The following is a 19,781-nucleotide window of genomic DNA, read 5'->3' on the forward strand; positions in this document are numbered from 1 at the left end:
CCCTTGAGGATTATTGACATTGGTGGAGCCATTTCTGAGATTTATACTAACCGCACGCACATTAGCTTTATTACTTCAGTAGCACTTACTCAAATCATGATTTCTGATATTGGCATATGGGCCATCATGGTCATGGGCTCAGGAGGAAACTCCCGTCAAAACTCTTTTAAAATACCTCGACATTGGATACTGGAGCTTGGTCAAGTAACCGTACTCTCTTATTTACTGTGCCTTGATTACACCAGATGTAACTCCCAGATCATTACAAGGCGAGTATGTACGAAATAGTTTGTCAGGCATTAGCAGCTTCTGATCTTACCTCATATGTCTTGGTGGCCTGACAGTGAATTTTAAACATACCTTTAGTATTGTCTCTGCTAAACAACGCACTCACCCGACTCAGGCTTTCATTACCCTACATCATTTAATCTTTTGTAGTACATTGATCAGATTAAATGATAGGAAGGAGGAGATGGCAGATGGCAGCTTGAAAGTCCTTGAGTTACTTAGCTTAAATGAAACATTAAGTAGGCATAGAGACAACATGAGCGGCTTTTCTGTAATAACTAAGCCGGGAGAGACACTGCTTAGAAAAGATCAAGAGCATTGATTTGTTAAACTACATCAGCCACTGACCCAATCACTGCCAGCTCTTTAAGCTTAATCTCTATTCAAATACAGCAGGAGTGAATAATCAGATCACATGAATGACATTCCCGGCTTTAAAACCTGATTTTAGCGGCGCAGCTTGATATCCTTCAACTGTGCCACACCAACCTAGGCCAGATCCAGCAGGTAGCAGCCATTATTTGATGTCGAGCTGTGTTTTGGCCCCCAAAGACATAAATTATTGGCCACATCAAGCAGAGTAGAACAGGTAATGTGCCACATTGCATTCCACGTTCTGGTGTAGTTTGGAGATCCAATACTTAAATGACCATTCCTCCCGTGTTGAGCATCCAATGCCGATGAGAAAAATACATAACTTTGCTTCGCTTACTAGCCAGAGAGCTACTTCAATCAAAAACCTTTTAAGCCTGCCAACAAGATGCCTACCGCGACCTACATATCTCAGGCCAGCATAACCAACTTTGGGCCGCTAACAACAACCTATACGGCACCCACATCATGTGCCACTGCTACAGATCATCTTTACTTTCCTTACCGAGACGTCAGTGAACAGCCTGAATATCTTTGGGCTTGGCCTACTTGTACAATGCAGCTGTATGGTAAATGCATACCATCTGGAGATAAATACGATCACCTTATCACAGCAACATATGCCAAGACTCTCGATATTGGTTTTTACCATTATTATTCGCCGGGTTTGTATTGCCCGGCCAACTGGACGACCGTTGGAAAATACGTGAAAGGAACTGGAGGCACTGCACAGATAACCGGGGCTCTCACCAAGACAGAATCAGAGCCCGTGCCAGAGCGGTGGGAGCCAGGTCGGCCATTTCCTACAGATCCGACAAGTGTGTGGAATCAAGTCTTGGAACCATCAGAGACACTGGTTGTTTGTTGCCCAAGGTAGGTTTCTCAATGTCTCTGTGGCTGACAGTTCGCTAATTAACGCAGCGAGTACACCCTCGACTTTAATGGCAACTGCTACTCAGTGGTTGGCCCAGCGTCCTCATATGGATATACAGAGATCTGCGGATTCCTCATACCGACATCCGTGGTACCCTTGACAAGCACGAAAAGTGGCCGTCCTTATTACATCTATACTGAACCTATTCCTCTAGCAACATTCACGCGAGATATGCCGACGAGAGCATTGTCTGCAGACCGCCATGTTGTTGAAAGGATTCCAGCTGTGGCACTTATTCATCAGGAAGTGGATTTCACTAAAACTAGTGGAGGATATGATGCTAAAGAGAACGCAGCGAACAGGACAAGTCAGCGCAGTTATGTTACGCTCCTGTTAACAATGGCGATTATGGCAACAGTTGCGATATCTGGGTTGTAAGACTTTAACTGAGGATAGGATTGTTTTATTATTCTTGACATCGTAGTGAGGAATGTAAGAAGTCTGCATCTGTACAGTGGACAGACTGCCTGATTGTTTCAGGGTCAAAATAACACATGCTCTATTGTCCCTTACTGGCTGATAGCACTCAATCAATAACCACAAACAACGACAGCCAACTGCTATTTACCTAAGAACTATGTACGTAAGAACCATTTCTCTCATTCATGAAATCATCGATTTGAGTCTTCCACCTCCCCAGCCTGTCAGACGTCTAGATGGTGCCAAAGCCAGCGCTGGACGAGAGACCAGTAATGCTAGAGTAAGCAGCTGCAGAAGCAACATTCTTGCCACTGAAGTTGACCAAGAAATCGGTGGTGCTACCTGAGAGGGTACCAGAGCTTCCAAAGCCGTTGACTTGGCATACATGGCCGAGGTAGGATGAGCAGACAGCGTTGGAGGAGGTGCTGGGGCTCGCGAAGAGCTTACCAGCAAAGCTCGAGGCCTCGAGTGGTGTGGCAACATTCTGGAAGATGTTGCCTTCAGCGACGACCTGACCGCCAGCACCGATTTCGAAGGCGTGTCCGACGTTGTCGTACCAGTAGTTGTTTACGGCGTGGAGGAGGGTGTTTCCGCCGACCTTGGGGGCACGACCGGATGTCTTGTAAATGTAGTTGTTCTTGAAAGTAACGGTCTATCCAAGTTAGCAAGTCGCCAAACAGGTGAAGAGGAGCACCTTGTTAAAAAGGACCCGAGGGCGGACGTACATCAGCAGAGCCTGTAAAGTAAAAGCCCCAGTAGTGGTAGCCGTTGCATGTGGCTGACCAGGACGTAGTACCGTCGAGCTTGTGGTTCGAGATAGTCACTCGATTGCTTGGGTTGGTGCCAAGAACAATGTGTTGCCGGCCAATAAGCGATGTAGTAACATGGTCAATCCAAACAAGATCTGTGTTATCAAGGGCGATAGCATCGCCACCCCAGACGTACTGAGGGTTAAGGTTGGTGATGTGAATGTTCTGGATAATGACATTCTTGGCACCCTTTGCAATGTAGAGGCCCTTGCCCTTGATGATGCCATTGCTTCCTACACCGACGAGACTCTTGTTCGACCCAACAAGAATGGGGTTCAATGCAGCATTGTCGTACTTAACGCTGACCTGTTAAAAGATTGAGAGGTTAGAAGACGTTCTAGCCTCGCCACAAAAATAGCTTGGAACTAACCTTGGGTGCGTTGGGCTGGTAATTGGTGCACCAATCGTCCTTGTTGATGGCAAGCTGACAGGCTGAAGCCGTGCCATAGGGAGCGCAGCCAGTCGCGCTGGTGGTGCCTTCAGTTCCGGTGAAGTCAAAGGTCCGGTCCAAAATGATGACTCGGGCGGAGGAGTCGCCAAGATAAGACACAAGCTGGGCAGTTGTCGTAGGGGTAACAGTAGCAGCAGAGCCACCGCCTGTGACACCTTTGGCAAAGCCTTCAGCGGCGCCAGTGACGCCAGCAGCACGAACAAAAGCCGCAAATGCGGGTGCGAAAAGGATTTCAAGTCTCATCGTGTGATATGAATAAAGCAATGAACTGGTTGAGAGATGGTGGCCAAACCTTTACATTGCTCTGGAAACTGAGTAGCTTTTATATAAACTACCTGACATGGATAGCGGATCACGGCATGTGGCTTACAACCACTACCGGACTAAAACCACTAAAGCCGTTGGCATGTAGATAGTTCCATAATCGTGGTTCAGACCCTTCACTGCTAGCTTCGGCATGATATCTCAAGCAAGGCTAGATCGGAAGATGCCAGCTCCGCATTTCCATTCTCGAACGATTCTATCCGTTAGATTCTCCAAAGCAGATTGTAAAGGAGTGAGCTAAGTGACATGCTTACAATGTTAGACTGGAGTCGTCGAGTTAGTGCATTCGGTTATTGGTGCATAAATAGTTAGACATCTCCGAGCCAGTCAGGGACCACTTAATCTGTCAAAGAGACTAAGAGACAGTGAGTGCATCTAGACTTAAATACAGCTTTATCTAAAGTTCAATAGTCTGTTTACTATTTGGCGAAGCCAGTCTTGTCTTCAGCTGACTATATGTCCATGTTTTAGTGCGAATACCAGCAGTAATTAACTGCATTTCAAGTCTGACTCGTTTTACACATGCTCAACTCTTGAGCCCAAGTCCGAGATGGACTATCGGATAAGTCTCTGGTGCCAGTTGCGACGGCACACATGTCCGATAAATCCCACTTCCCGTGGTCATAAGACATTGGACTAATATTTCCACCACTGGACGGCTGATAACATGCAGATTACGCCATGTAACCCTTTTCCACATCACGTAATTTTGAACCAAGGCGATCCTCACAGTCTTTATCCCCGTTCATTACCGAGCAATCAATTTAGACGAAACAGTCTACGAACCGTCGTATCTCCGTACTCAATCTTGAGTCGCAAATAACGAACTGGCCGAAGGGTCACCGCTAGAAAACGCCCTGTCTGACAAAGGCGGACTGCGGCAAGGTTGGGGTTTCAAAAGAGGCTTCAGCCTCCAGGCCACAAAGGTAAAGGACACCAATAGACAAAGGCGGACAATAGGTGAGCTAGCGCTTGGGGAGTACCGTACAAAGAAATGAGAACGCACCGACATAAGTATGTCAGGCCAGGTCAACTGGGGATGGACCCAGAGACTGTAAGAACACGAATGAAGACTTCATTGGCTTCTTTGACTGCTATTCGCTCTCTATCTGCCAGATGAGAATCTCTGCCAGATTACAGTAACAGAATCAATATGAATAAATATTTAGCCCCAGCTGACATCAGAAGAAAAGACAATACACATATACAAGATAAGATAAAGTAGTTACAGGAAATGTAGAGGTAAGTAAAGAACCAGGATTCTGACCAATTGATACTGGAACCCTTTAGCAATAGCTCTTAGTTGTGGCTTTAGTGATAACACCAGCCCTGATCAAGTCAACATAACTCCAGTAATCCCTCTGGACACCTTTTCCATCCACGGGCGTATTGGAGTAAGACACGGCTGTCCAAAAAGCACCACCTGCGACGTACTTCTGCCAAGCATAGCGCTGAGTATCAAAGATCGTCTTTCGGCTAGGTACGGACAATGTGTTGTTGTACATAGTCTGCAACGACCACTCACCAACAAACACAGGAAATTTGGTCTCCTCCGCGAGGTACTTCGCTTGCCCGCACACAGCAGGTGCGACATACTGTGAGTAGGTACCCGATGCGGCAAAGTAGTAGACATGCGAGTCGATGACAAGCTTGCGCTTCTTGTCGAACAGTGGTGACCAGAAGGCGGCACCCTTGAAGTTGTCTTGCAGCATGACTGGTATACGCTTGTCAACGGCTTCGACGCGCTGGAAAACACCGTTCATGTAGGTCAGAATCCAGTTGGCCGCCTTGTCGGATAGACCAGCTGCTGAACCAAAGCCAGCCAAGTTGTCGCTGGCTTCGTTGAGAGGCGCGATCGTGAAGGCGTTCTTGTGCCCGCTGGTTTTAATAAAGTCGAGAACTTTGTCAACAGCCTTGAAGCTCCAAGCCAGGTTGGTAGAGTTGTAGAACCAGCCGTCATGCCCAAAGGCCTCGCCAATGTCGAGGTTGTTGATACCGCCGGGCAGGGAGTGGAGGCCGATGATGATATGCATGTTGTATCGCTCAATGGCATACTGGGTGATCCTGCGAAGATGTTCCTGCTGCTTGCCGTGGTAGAAAGCGGAACCAGGGACCTTGACCCAAGCGGCATAAGTGGTAGTGATGCGAAGCGTGTTGACCCCGACCTTGGCAAGTGTATCAATGGTAGAAATATTCAGGAAAGACGTATATCGCTTCTCCAAGATTGGACCGCATTGTTTTCCAAGAGCCTGGCATAAACCCCATTCGTCGATTGTAGCAGCGGCCTTGATACCAAGGGAGTTCCACCAGATGGGATCGTGAGTCTTTTCTTTTGCAAGCCAAGCACCTAGGTTGACGCCATTGGCCTTGTATGTCTTCCAATTGATGAACTTCCCATTTTCACATCCCTTGGGGAAGTTAATCGTGTGCTCATATCGCTGGTTATGGGGCTTGACATGAGGAATGCTGAAGGGACACTGCTTCTGATACTTGGCAACCTTGCCATGATTGGCAGCGCTGGTTGTAGAGTAATCAGGCTGTGGCGCCGCGATAGCGGTCGAAAACAGCAGAGCTGTAGAGAAAAGAGAGGAAAGATGCATGGAGTAACTTGTTGATATGTTACACTTGTTTGAGACCTGAGTAATTCGTCGTGCTGAGGTGAGACAACATCAGCTGAACTGAGACAATCTTATAGATACAGACTTACAGTTCGATGTTTCAATCGTCGATTAGCAACTCCGGAAAATCCGAAATGAGATGAATCGCCATCTTCACAAGACTAGAGGCAAGTTCAACGGTCAAGTAGACTAACATCAGGGGGTACCCACAACTAGCCGCTTTAAAGCCACCAGGCCGGGACCAACGCCAATAGTCTCAGCAATAGTTCACAACTAGTGGTATTTCATTAAACAAGCAGATAGAAAATTCTTGAATAGCATCCATTAATACGCAATCACAGTGTCACAATTGGCCCGGATTTTCCGATCGAGTCCATATCTTTATCGATCGATTAGAACATCTCGTCATTGAATATGAGGCTGATCCGCCACCGCATCTACCTGATCCTAATGCCTGGACTGATATTCATCGCGAGATCTCAGACAGGTAACCAGAAACCTTTATTCTCAACTTTTTAAAGTAGGTCCATGATGTTGTTGGAGATGTCGTCAATGTTTGATCCCCACTTGTCAGGGGATGTCTGCAAACCATTAGCGTCCAGTCATGATGTTGAAGGACAAAGTCAACTCACCTACAAGTAGAGAATACCATCTTCAATAGCTGCCTCTCCACTACTGCCCTCAACTTTATCAAGGATACGAAAATGCACTTCTCCTTTCTCCAAAGCCTCAGTCAGCGCCTCTTGCAGCATATCATCGCTGTCAAACCTGCGCCGCTTCAACGTACCAACCAGGCCACGGAAGTAGTTGAGTATAAATGCACCAAGGTACTGGTCAAAGTCAGTGCCGTCCTTGGTCTCCTTCACTTTCTTGTAGGTCTCCTCGAAGTTGGGGACCAGGGTAATATCCTTTTTGATGATGCCCTCCAGATCAGACTATATGTCGGCAATATCGGGCTCGTACTCTTCACGAATACCTTTACGAGCGTAAAAGCTCAGCGCATCTATGTTAGGAGCCAAGCTGATGCCCTTCTCCAGGTTCTTATGCCAATAGGCATCGCCAGTGTTGGAACCCAGTCTGTCGGCACCGAAGACAATAGCAAGCTTCCCGTCACTTGTGAACTTGGCTCCGCAGGCATCAAATGTTTCTTCCTCATCAATGTCCATAGCGAGGACATGAGGTGAGACCAGCTTGTTGGTCTCATCGTGGTACTTGGGATTTCTCTCGAGTTCCTTGATGGCCTCCTCGACATAGCTAACTTTATGAGCTTGTGTATCTTGATATAGGATGCGAGTGTTGTATTACTTTGCAATCATGGAGCCCGGGCTCTCACGGGCCCAAGCGCTTTCAGCACCGTAAGGCATCACAGCAAGAGGGTCAATGTTAATTTTCCAATCAATGCCCGTGGCTTTCGAGAGCTGGTCTTCGAAGTCTGCTGGTTTGTTCTGCCACTCATCACGTAATATGAACCATTAGTGAAAGTCGTAACTCATTCGTAGAGACTGTAACTTACGATTCTTCCATGCGGCGAGAGGCAATTTATCAAAGGGGGGAAGCCGAAGCATTGTTGCGTCAATCGATGCAAACTTTGGAGGCAGGTTTATGGGATGAATAGCTTGGATGATGAGAATTGACTGGAGACTTGCACATACATGATATCTTTGGAAGCATTTACACATTATATAGTCAATGAGTTCAATATAAGCTTTTGAGATTCGCCACGCGAAATTCTACTTATGAATCTGAAGAAGCGTTGACCTCTTGTGTTGTGCAAATGATTGTAATATTCTTCACCTACCTGCACCTTTGGACGATCTCACCCTAGACCATCTAGACCTAGCGTGCTGATGGACCTATCAGTAGCTGTTTCAGCCATCTCAGACCGAAAACTCGGAAGTGTCAATCGGGATAATAGTAAAACCCGAGAATCTTCTATGCTCTGGCTGCGACATGGGACAGCCGTTGAGGTCTTGCGAAAAGACAAAATGCTACTTCTGTTCATGGACATGGATTAATGATACGGGGAGTGCATAAGGCAAGAGAAGAGATCGTCGGACTGCCTCAGTCCTCGCTTAATTGACCTGGAAATATCTTAGCTTCAGTGGCTCAAGGGTAGCCACTCTCGGAAGCAACCTTTACGAGCCAATCAGAATGATAGTCTGAGTCGTTACCCCTGTAATCTCGTGTCAACCTTGTCTATCTATGTCTAGTTGGACTTCAGTGACTCACCGAGGCAGACAGGATCGTAGATCTATTCTGAAACGGGGAGGAGTTGCTTCTCTAGAGGCAGTCGAAGTTGAAACGGTGATTATTGAATGAGGAAGCTCTATATTCAGCTCTTAGACAGCCATCGTGTCCTTCTCAGTTGCTGGAGCAATTGGGCAGCTATTACGGATAAATATTGTTAGAACAAGTTGTCAATAGTACAGACATCCATAATTCAGTGCTTAGTTCTGCTAACAGATACGTGACCTTCACAGCTTAGGAAATCCATTCAATTACAGACATACTAATTACCCAGCTTAAAACGCTTCCGGTCCCACTTACAGGATTGCGTGGAATCCTGGACGGGGGCATCATTGAGACCCCCAGCTGATGGTCTATCTCCCCATGGTAACTCAGGTAGGACCTCAGTGACCCCTCCGTTGATCCAAGGAGCCTGGCAAGATCTGTTCAATGCCCCCTTCACTTTCGTGTGCTGACTGGCACTCCTTTCGCCCGCCTTGACTCCGCAGGAAAATAAGTCAGCTTCCATACAGATGGATAATGTTTGAGATGGCTTGTCTGAGAGATCGTGGTGAATGCAATCACAGTCCTCACGCTGCCTCAACCTCTGATGTCAGTCCGTGGCTTGCTCTTGACAACTGAAATTTCTCCTTCCGTGCTACTTTCGACACCGGTGATCATGTCCGGAGGGCTTTTTCTAGTTAACTAACCTTCCAGTCACTGGGTGTCCGTGTCTAAAGGCGTCATACGTGCCTTGATCAATGTGCGCAAACTGGCTGCTCCCAGAAAGGAAATTTAGGCAGTACTCACGTTTGTACAAGTGTTATTTGCAGTGGAGACTTGTGGCTCAAAGCTTATTCCTGCAGAGAGAACCTAGTATGCGCCGTTCTCAAACTTGGTTTCGCAGTGAGGGCCTTCTCTTGCTTCGCATTGAACTCACGCTCTGCAGGCTGCTTTAGAGTTATATATGCGTTCTGCAACTGGTTTTCTGGTTCATGGTTAAGATTCTTGACCTTCTCATTATTTACTCGTTTTCAACTGCATCAATCTTCCATTGCATGCTGTTGCTTGCCATGTTGTCTTTTGGGGCCATAGTGGTAAGGCTGATGCTTCTGGCTACCAGGGTTCAGTACAGGGGTGCCAATTTAGATAACCTTATTATATGGGTTCGCGGGGCTTGTGTTTACTGAGGAATAGATCCCTTGAATGAGCATTAACAGGCTATTGGCCTGGAAACGTTGCTAGCTTCCCTTATTGAGGCTATTGCAAGTTACATCACATAGCAGGTAGCTAGGCTCAATACTGCATTTCCAAGATTATCACTGGAACTCAGTGTGAGATGTATTAGTCTAGAGTGAATTCAATTAGCTATTTGAATTATTATAGAGAGGGGAATAGGCGAAGTCTAACTGAGGGCAAGGAGAGGCAGTATAGGAAACAGGATGGTAAGTATTAAGTCGAGCCGAATTTGAGTGACAATTAGTGGAATTTTAATGCAGAAATTCATAACTTAAGTAGCTTCTACCCCAAAAAGCTTTCCTGATATATGTCATATCTCATTCTACTGAGATACAGATCTTTCCGATAAAGTTCTGCTCACTCATATATTTATATGCAGCAGGCACGTCTTCAAACCCGAAAATACGATCAACATGTGGCTTAATATCATGCTGCTCAATAGCCGCAATCATCTGTGAGTAATGCTCCAGGCTCCCGCAGTGGACAGACCGGAACGTGGCCATGCTGAAAAACATATCAACAATCGAAGGTTGCTGCTCCGCCAGCCCAGCGATGAAGCCCACAATAGTCACAAGTCCATCTGACTTGACAGTCTTCATTGCCTGACTCCGCATTAGCCTCGAATAGTCAATACAGAACAGCGAGGGAACACACCTGAGTCATCGTGTTGCCGCCAACTACTTCTACAACGAAATCTACCCCTTTGTTTCCAGGGGTCGCACTCTTGACAGCGTCAGCCCAGTCGGTCACCTCCTTGTAATTAATAATATGGTCAGCACCTAGAGCTGACAGCACCTCGGCCTTTCTCCTCGAAGATGTAGTGGCTATAACCTTTGCTCCTCCTGCTTTTGCAAACTAGAAACAGACTTCCGTCAGCATAGATAGCTAGATGGGGATTTGGGGGCTCTTAACCTGCAGGCTGAAAATGCTAACGCCGCCCGTGCCCTCAGTTAGAACTGATTGGCCTGGTCGGAGCTGATGATCAGACAGTCCATACAGAGCATTCCATGCGGTGACCCCCGCAACAGTGAGTGTACTTGCTTCGACAAAAGTCAAGTTCCTAGGCACGGGGGTCCAGTATTCTTCATCAAGCATGACGTACTCTGAAAGGATGCCTTGTACGTCGGAGCCTGCGAGGTTCGAAACCCCAAACTCTCGCCTCTGACGACCGGAACGCCACGCAGGCTTGAAAACTGAAAACACTTTATCTCCTGGCCGCAGATTCTTGACTCGCTCGCCAACAGCAGCGACCACTCCAGCACCATCCGAGAGTGGGACGTAAGGCAGCGGCAACGGTACTGGATTCAGACCCTAGCAATTCTCAGTATTTGTTAAGGATCTTGAAGAATAAAGTCAAATGTTATACTTGCGAGAGTGCGAGATCACGATAATTCAGACTCCAAGCAACCACTAGAAAGGAATAAGATCAAGTTCCAATGTATCCTCCCAAAAGGGATTAGACTCACTCTTGACGACAATCTGGTTAGGTCCAGGAGGAACAAGTTCAATCGATTCAAGCTTCAAGGATGACGGGCCATCAAGTGACGGGAGTACCCATCTTCTCGTTATCTTCGGAAGCGCCATTGTCCAGATAAGAAAGACACGGAATAGAGGGTAACATGTAGTGAATGGCGATCTGTAAACTGACACGTAACGCAATGACAATCGTCAGGCTGAAGTAGAACTTATATCTCTTTCTCAGTGACTGTGAATCAATACAATAAACCAGGCTAGATAATTTCCTATTGGCTCGGGGTCTCCAAGCTTCCCGCCGGGCTAACTAACGCCCCGATAAAGTATAAAAAGTCGCCAAATCTCCACAATATTCTCAATTAAGCTTAACTAGTACTACAGTAAGGTTCGGGTTTTAAAAGAGGCTTTAGCCCTTAGGCTATAAAGGTAAAGGATACTAATAAGTATATATAGGTAATATACTTACCTTTATAATTACTTAAGGTCTTACTTTTAATTAAAAAGCTAAATAATTTAATAACTAACTTTAAAAGTATATAAATAAATAACTACTTATTACTTATTTATAAAGATAATTAAGTTAAAGTATATAAAATATATATAAAGTAAGCTACTTATTAAAAGTAAGTTTATTAACTTAAAATAATACTTTTAAAATAATTTTTATTATAACTATATTTATATAATAAGTAATTAATAAATAGCTTTAGCTACTTTTTTACTTTTTAATATATTTTATATTATATAATATTATAAACTTACTTTAAAAGCTATAACTAAAAATTAGTAATAAAGATAGCTATAAAAGACTTTTTAAAAATATCTTAAAAAGTAATATTAAAGATATTATCTTTATAAGCTTTATTTACTTTACTTATAATACTTATAAAAATAGCTATAAGAGTTAAAGTTATTAAAAAAGGATTTTTTAATATAACCTAAAGGTATTATTAAATAATAAGATAGTAATAATTAATAAAGTAAACTAAAACTAGGCTTAAGTATATTATATAGTAGACTTATAGAAAAATATATACTTTTTTTATTTTTTTTAATAATAAGTTAAGTAATAAGTAATAATTATATTAATTAAAGAGTTATAAGCTAGGTAAGAAAAGTTAGATAGGCTAATAGTATTAAGTAAAAAAGCTTATTTATTAAAGATTTAGTTATAATTAAGATTAGGTTTTTAGTTAAATAAAGCTTCTATACTAAATAAGTTATAAAGGTTTTAAATATAAAGCTTAATTAGTATAACACTATATTGATGTCTTAATGCCGCTAAGACCGTAGTAGAGGGACTGCAAGGCCTGATTCTTGAGGACAAACTTTAGGGAGCTAATATATATAATTAGACAGGTTATTCTTCATGGTATATTCACCTCGGCAGAGCCGAAAGTCTCGGAAAGGAATATATAAGTCTAGTTCCCAGCATTCTCCTCTCCTGCCAAGCACCACCGGATCATACTATTATATATCGGGCGCATCTACTTGTGTACACAAAACACCACTCTAAGTCCAATACAACAACAGCAGCTCATTCCTCTTATATTACATTATATCTCCCTATTGGCTGGTTGAACCAGAACCATCGTTTTCCCTTGTTATTCACAACACCTTAGCTGACACCGCGGAAATATGTTTGAGGGGAGCGCCAGCATCAACTTTAGTCCCGATGCAGATATCCCTGCATTGACAGGCAAGGTGATCTTGGTCACGGGAGGCAGTAATGGACTCGGCAAAGAATCAATCTTGCAGCTAGCAAAGCATGAGCCTGCTGAGATCTGGATGGGAGCCCGTAATGCCGAGAGAGCACGCACAGCCATCGAAGACATCCAGAGGCAGGTACCCAACTCAGCGTCTATCAAGTTCCTCCTTATGGACCTGGGATCCTTTGCAAGCATCTCCGAAGCTGCCAATAACTTCCGAAAGCAATCATCGCGCCTCGACATTCTAATGCTGAACGCTGGCATTATGATCACTCCTGCTGGACTAACCGATGATGGATATGAGATCCAGTTTGGTACCAACCATATGGGGCATGCTTTACTTACCAAACTATTGCTGCCTACTCTTCTCAACACAGCCGCCCGGCCAAACTCCGACGTCCGCGTCGTTGTTCTTTCTTCCGAAGCCCATAATATGGCGCCAGATAAAGGAATTCTGTGGGATACACTGAGAACGGAAGCCAAGGACATCACAACCCGTGCTCGATATGGACAGAGCAAAGTGGCCAACATTCTTTATGCTCGGGAGCTCAGTAAACGGTATCCTCAAATCAAGGCCGTCTCTGTTCACCCCGGTTTGGTAAAGACGAACTTGGGCCACGAATCAGCCAGTAAGAGCCTTCTGTTGAGAACCGCCTTTACTGTTGCGAGGGCAGTTATGGGTGTCGACGTAGCTACTGGGGTGCTAACCCAGCTATGGGCAGCCACGGGCAAAGGTGTCAAGGCTGGAGAGTATTATGAAACTATCGGAGTTACAGGTCGTGGCAGTAGGTGGACCACGGATGAGGAGTTGGCAGATAGGCTGTGGAAATGGACTGAGAATGAGATTGACAGTTATAACGCAGAGGACTGACACTGCGCCCGGTAGGATACGGTTAACCTTTTAGCATAAAGGGTATCCAACGCGGACCGGTTGAAGTACACAGCAGGGGGTATTCTCTATAGTTATGTTTGCGAGTCTGCACCTGAGGCAGCATCTGCATAGATATATGCTGGCCATAAGCCTATAGAAGTGCAGTAGTATAATGAAGTCTTTCTCTCGTTTAATATAACTTCTTTTCCTCCATGTTATAATCGAGACCGTCTCTGTTATATGCTACTTATACAGCAAGGCCTCCTGCTTGCGCACATCATACAGTCTAGTCCTTGCCTAACTAATGGATTGTTAATATAGTGATAAGTATCTAGAGGCTCTCCGTACGCAGACTTATCAGCGAGGGCCGGTTGATGGGCTTGTATTGGGCAGCAGTCACGATTTGCTGCTTCGTGGCTTCCTCAAACTCTTTAGCAGTCTTTTCAATGACAGACTGGATCTGGCTTGGAACCGTGCCTGCAGGTAGCTGCTTGATAGTGGAAGAAACATCATTGTTGCGCTCGTACATTCCGTTGAGAATCTCCTCTCGTTTCTAAATTGTATAAGTCGTTAGAGATGAAACATCATTGCTGGTGTAATACCTACGGCTTTGCAAGTCTCACGGATTCTCAGCTGTGCATTGTCTGACCAATCGTCCAGAATCTTGAAATTCTTCTCATCTCGCCAGGCTCGTCAGTCCTTGAACTGATTCGTTCAACAAGGGAGATGCCTGGGAAAATGTGATCTGGAGACACGTCTCTCCAAATGGTTCCTACATCGGCGAAAAGACTGAAGTAGGCAGAAATGGCCAAGACACCTTGGTAAATCATCTAAGTAACATTAGTTGTAAACTCTTAAAAATAAGTGAAGACGGAGAGGATCTGGCTTACGCTTCGCTCAGTATCAAGAAGAGAGTAGTTTCCGACTGTCCCCTTTTCAAGCGCGACAGAATCGGAGGAGACAGCGATGCTGACGGTCTTTAAAAATTTGGCTACAGTCTTATTCACGAAAACATCAATGGTCGTGGCGATGGCACTGAAGAAGCGGACCAAGTTTGTGATCTGTGACTTCAGATTGATGATCAGTTTGATGCACTGCACCAGTACGGTCTTGATCTCTTCCTATAATTCGTGATTAGCCCAAGTTAACGCCACCCTCTACTGTAAGCTTGCTCACCAATGCCATGTTTTCCTTTGTCAACTTGGTAAGTTCCGCCTTGATACTGGCCAGGACTGTCTGTTGCTCGAGGAGCTGTTTCGAAGCCTCCTTGTAAGCCTCGGTGGTGACCTTCAGAGTCTCGGACGCTGTGGTCAGTTGTTTAGTCGCGCTATCGACTAAAAGCTGGGCTTGTTGTGTCTTGGCACTGATTTGCGCCGTTCGATCCGCCTCAGATGGATATAAAGGTGACTTTGCTTGTTAGGAGATATTTCAACGGGAAAATGGCTCATTTACTTACCGGGTTGGCAGAGTTTCCTGGGAGCTGCCGACCCTTGGTTTTCAAAGCATAAGTGTCGGAGTACAGAGCCTCAAAGACTTCCTGCCACTTCTTGACCATAGGGTCATCCTTGCCTGGTTTCTGATAACTGAGACTCGAACTAGCCTTCTTGGACTCATACAAGATTTCCTGTGCGATCTGGAACATGTTAAAACCTTATCATACTTCGATTAAAAGAGGATAACCGAACTCACCTTTACCGCGTCAGCCAAAATCTGCTCATATTGAATACTAGCCGCCTGGTCGCTGGCCAACTTGGAGAAGCTTGTCAGCGAATCGCCGAGCATGCTGGAGATGAAACCGATGACGGTCTTCGGCTGTTCTTTCGTCACTTCAGTGCTCTTCCAGTCTACTCCGCCAGTGCTGCGCAGAATTCCGTTCAGCGCGTCGAACAGGTATGGATCTCGGGCCAGCTGAGCGTATGCAGGGTCGCGAGCCTCAACAGCTGGTGGTTGCGTGGTCTGCCCTCCTCCGAGAGCAGCCTTAGCTTTGGTGATTGGGTCAAGACTATCCACAAGGGCTGGAATAGCTTGGTTTAGGGCAGTGGTAAGGCACTCGGAGAGCCCCGAAACCACTTGTTGCCCAATGATCTCCCATCTACGACTCTAACGTCAGAATGGTTGAAGCTCAGACAAAGCAGAGAAAAAGTTTCATACGTACCCAGTTGGAAAATTATCGGATGTCTTAGTGTAAGTAACAGTGGCTCCGTCAAGTGTCTTGCCCAAGTCTTCAGCGATCTTCTTAGCAACTTTGACGGCCTCCTCTGTCTGCGTGAGACAGCACTCTTCAGTCGCCTTCTTCAACTCACTTGCGACAGACTTGTCGGCGACGGTAGACCTTTGCTCAGCCCAAGCTGTGTTTAGCTCCTGTGCAAACCTGAGCCAAGCAGTGAAATCGTCATCAATCTCCTTGGACGTGATGTAACATTCCTCTGCGGATTCCTTGATATCGCTCATATACGCCCTGAGACATTTCTGAGCAACGACCGGCTCGGCAAGACAATAAACGACGTCGGAAAGCTTGCATTGGTATTAGCTGACCACACAATACTCAAAGCTTTAACATATGAAATTGGGGCTCTTACCCTGTTTTGAGCCATGACAGAGAGCTGTCTCATCTTCAAAATACCTCTTTCTGCCTGGAAGAAGGCATTGAGGCCTAGATTAGCACACTTATTGAGGTTCATACTGAGGTACTCTGGTCGTTGAACAGTAGCTCCAGCTACCATGGCCACTTTAGTGGTCTCAGCCTTATCGGAAGAGCTTGCGACGAAGCAAGCACCTAAGCAGCTGAGAGCCACTGGTGCGGTGAGGATTAGATCTTCCCAGCTGACCGACAAAATCGCCGAGCTCTTCACTCGTCAATTATCTTGTCGGTGATATCGGGATCGAGCTGACGAGAACTCTGTCGCCGCACGACGACCTGGTGAATAATGAGATAATGTGACGTTAAGTCTCATCTCTAGCAACTTACATTTAGTGCTTGCTCAAAAGACATTTTTTGAGGACTGTTTGCGCAGTATTTTAGAGGTTGTTGAGGCTGACGAAAGTCTGGTTTGTTGGTTTGTTTTTCCTCGTGAGTCAGGAAAGGTCAGGAACTTATACCTGGTTAAGGGCCAGTGCCAATAAGCCATCCCCTCCTCAAGTACCATCTCTATCACCACGGCTGACACGACTCATCACTTACCTCCAGGCATCCGCTTCCAAAGCGGAGTCGTCTATGTTCAGCCAGCCTCTGCAACTCCAGTGACGCTCTAGGCCAAGCTAAGGTTCTCCAACGACAGGAACTTAGACGAATTCTAATCTTCGATCGATGAAAAGCGAATTCCAAGACAATCTTGTGTTTCCTACATACCTTTCGCTCGCATGAGGCTGGCTGAATACTGAATGAACAAGTCGGCACTAAGACTGGAAAGGCGACTTGTCAAGCCTCCCTGTAAAAGCGTGTTGGTATCCACATTATATGGCTGGCTGAATATGCATTGCAGGATGTAAGTCTTAGCATGGGCTCGGACTGCGGGGAGGTTGCGCTGATTCTAATTGGGCAAGAATCCATGGTAACCGTTGACGAATGGGCTGATAATTCTTAGACGGGATTGGACAGCTTAGCGCCTATATGACAAAATGCAGAGACATTATTGAACTAAATAAGAGTAAATCAAATAATCTGGCTCAATTAGTGTAAAGACTTCCGCCACAAGAGTCATGGTCAGCTGGACTTGTATTATCCATTTTTGCCCCATATCAAGAGGAGAAACAGTAAGAGTATCTCACCATTCTGATATAAAATCGAGAGGACAGCTGCTAACTGAAGACTATACTCTCAGTTAAAAAAGTGTTTCCCATAGGCCTTCGTCCTTCAGCCAAGCCGTCTCATCTATGTATCTCAGAGGGACCGTAGCCTGGGAGGGTATTGCGCCAGGCTAAGAACCAAGGATAGCGTGTACAGGATTTGGCTGTAGATTTAATATACTTGCTTGTGTAATATACTCACTTATGGCATATGCGATAGGTTCTGGATAACAATCTTCTAAACCCTAGAGTCCCTCCATCAAGCCGCGTTTATGGAAACTGAATTGACATTGCAGTGCGATTTAATTCCCTCAAGTCCATGCTCGGCACCGATACCACTGGGCTTAACACCGCCAAAGGCAACATTAGGATCAAGTTCAAGGCTGCTGTTGATCTAGACTGTCCCAGCCTTGAGCTTCGTAGAGAATCTCGTGGCGTTCTCCAAATCCTTAGTCCAGACTCCAAGACCCATATCGGTGTTATTGGCACTTCTGAGGACTTCCTCATTGTGTTTCCATTTCAACACCGGGAAAACGGGGCCTAGGCGACATTAGCAGCCTGCCAATAAAGCAGAGGCGGAAAAACATACCCAAAGGCTCCTCAATGACGATTCTGGAATCATCAGGGGGTTGCCCACAACTGTCGGGGTGATGGAGTATCCTTTACCCGCATTTGACGCCTCAGTCGAACCAATTGCGACCTTGAGGTCGTTGGCTTGTAGACGTGCGAGTTGGTCCTTTACCCTTGCGAACTGGAGATGATTGTGGACGGGACCGAGGACAAGATTACTGTCCAGAACATCGCCCACAGAACACTGCTCCCCCGCTGTGGTTAATTCTTTCAAAAACTCATCATAAATGGACTCATGGTCACAGATACACTTACTTGCGATGCAAACCTGACCAGGGTTGACCGGCGATGAAAATGCAATCTTAAAGATTGAGGATTAGCGTGCTTATTCAACGCCTCTTTGGACTGACTAACCTTGAGAGCAACTGTCTTGACATCAACGTCCCGCAGATAATGGCCGGATCATTACCTCCCCTGTAAAGGTCAACATTGGGCTATTAACTATGAAAGGTTGGCTCACAGTTCGAGGGCCAAGCGCTTGACGGTTACAGCGGCGCTCTACATGATCGTTTTGCCAGTTGCGGTAGAGCCCGTAAAGCTGATCTTATCCGTACCGGGATGGGCTGTCAGCCATGGGCCTAGGTTGCCATCGCCATTCAGTGCTTGAACGACGCCTGGGGGGAAGTACTACTAGGCAAGCTCAACAATTCTCAGGTTACAGTAGGGAGTGAAGGGCCTTTTTTGATAGATTACCGCTTTTGTCCAGTGAGTATTGGAGTTAAACTTACCATGGCTTAAGAATGATAGCATTTCCAGCAACAAGAGCTGGACCAAACTTCACGCCCGCTATAACACAGTTGCTACAAGGGAATCCCCGAAGAGGAGCATCGCACTTGATCTTGTGGCCGCGGCAGGGAATGCACGACTTGCTTGTCTTCGGTGGTCTTTGTCCTTCCATTTTTCTGGTTCGGATATTGGGGCATTCCCGAGCAGTTGATCGAGGTGAGATGAAGGATAGAGGTAGGAGGCCGGGAGAGAAGTCAGATAGAAGTCCTGGGGATTTTGACTAACTTAGTCTTGGGATTCTAACTAGCCCCTTGCCAAAGGGCCGGAGACCGGGCTTCGGGCCACAAACCAGCACGAAAATCACAAATCAATTTTAAAATTGAAGTCTTTCAATTTATTTAAGCTGTTTCCTTATTAATACAATCACCTCGCCAGGCGGCGGAGCTCAACATCACTTGCTGAATCCGTGCTGTTAGTGTGCTCACTAACCCTTACTCTTGGAGCACTCTCCCTTCTCACTATTTCAGTATTGTTCCTTATAGGCTTGAAAACCCAACGACCCCATTTTTTGCGAATCACATCCTTTATAACGGCCCGGCTAGTAGTGAAAAAGATCAAGGCGTTCCAGAGACCTTGCAAGGGCATGACAGCCGCTATGGCAACTTGATATGAGTATGGAACATCGCGGTTAAGTAGACTATGGATACGTGTGATGCTCGCTGGTACCCACGTCACGAGGACGCTCAGTGTAAACATGAAGGTTGTGAATAGGTATGCCCGTTTGATAGGGTCTTTGAGCCAAAATTTAGATTTGGTGCTATTGGGGGTGGGTGACGAAGATTGTTGCTTTTGGTTAGGAGCAATTGGTTCCGCGGCCGTGGCATTGGATGCTGACTTCTGGGTAT

The 19,781-nt window shown here is 45.8% G+C and overlaps 6 protein-coding genes across 6 annotated transcripts; 1 reads left to right on the forward strand and 5 right to left on the reverse strand.

Moving 5' to 3' along the window:
* Window positions 1–2,246: 2,246 nt before the first annotated feature.
* On the reverse strand, window positions 2,247–3,517 carry J7337_003486 (uncharacterized protein; the record flags this gene model as incomplete). Its single annotated transcript, XM_044821202.1, has 3 exons — window positions 2,247–2,666; window positions 2,740–3,129; window positions 3,194–3,517. The coding sequence occupies 3 exons, from the start codon at window positions 3,515–3,517 to the stop codon at window positions 2,247–2,249; spliced, it is 1,134 nt and encodes a 377-aa protein (XP_044682535.1).
* Window positions 3,518–4,884: 1,367 nt separating this feature from the next.
* J7337_003487 (uncharacterized protein) lies at window positions 4,885–6,198 on the reverse strand (the record flags this gene model as incomplete). Its single annotated transcript, XM_044821203.1, has 1 exon — window positions 4,885–6,198. The coding sequence occupies one exon, from the start codon at window positions 6,196–6,198 to the stop codon at window positions 4,885–4,887; it is 1,314 nt and encodes a 437-aa protein (XP_044682536.1).
* A 953-nt stretch (window positions 6,199–7,151) lies between these two features.
* On the reverse strand, window positions 7,152–7,580 carry J7337_003488 (uncharacterized protein; the record flags this gene model as incomplete). The annotated part of the gene is made up of 2 exons (XM_044821204.1): window positions 7,152–7,470; window positions 7,522–7,580. The coding sequence occupies 2 exons, from the start codon at window positions 7,578–7,580 to the stop codon at window positions 7,152–7,154; spliced, it is 378 nt and encodes a 125-aa protein (XP_044682537.1).
* A 2,418-nt stretch (window positions 7,581–9,998) lies between these two features.
* J7337_003489 (uncharacterized protein) lies at window positions 9,999–11,265 on the reverse strand (the record flags this gene model as incomplete). The annotated part of the gene is made up of 3 exons (XM_044821205.1): window positions 9,999–10,283; window positions 10,615–10,979; window positions 11,148–11,265. 3 exons carry the CDS (start codon window positions 11,263–11,265, stop codon window positions 9,999–10,001), a joined length of 768 nt encoding a protein of 255 aa, XP_044682538.1.
* Window positions 11,266–12,792: 1,527 nt separating this feature from the next.
* Window positions 12,793–13,734, forward strand: J7337_003490 (uncharacterized protein; the record flags this gene model as incomplete). The annotated part of the gene is made up of 1 exon (XM_044821206.1): window positions 12,793–13,734. One exon carries the CDS (start codon window positions 12,793–12,795, stop codon window positions 13,732–13,734), a length of 942 nt encoding a protein of 313 aa, XP_044682539.1.
* Window positions 13,735–14,065: 331 nt separating this feature from the next.
* Window positions 14,066–16,457, reverse strand: J7337_003491 (uncharacterized protein; the record flags this gene model as incomplete). Its single annotated transcript, XM_044821207.1, has 7 exons — window positions 14,066–14,287; window positions 14,625–14,855; window positions 14,911–15,141; window positions 15,191–15,367; window positions 15,424–15,826; window positions 15,890–16,248; window positions 16,314–16,457. 7 exons carry the CDS (start codon window positions 16,455–16,457, stop codon window positions 14,066–14,068), a joined length of 1,767 nt encoding a protein of 588 aa, XP_044682540.1.
* Between the last annotated feature and the right edge of the window lie 3,324 nt (window positions 16,458–19,781).

The sequence above is a fragment of the Fusarium musae genome, chromosome 3 (assembly GCF_019915245.1).
Source record: "Fusarium musae strain F31 chromosome 3, whole genome shotgun sequence".
Taxonomy (NCBI): Eukaryota; Fungi; Ascomycota; class Sordariomycetes; order Hypocreales; family Nectriaceae; genus Fusarium; species Fusarium musae.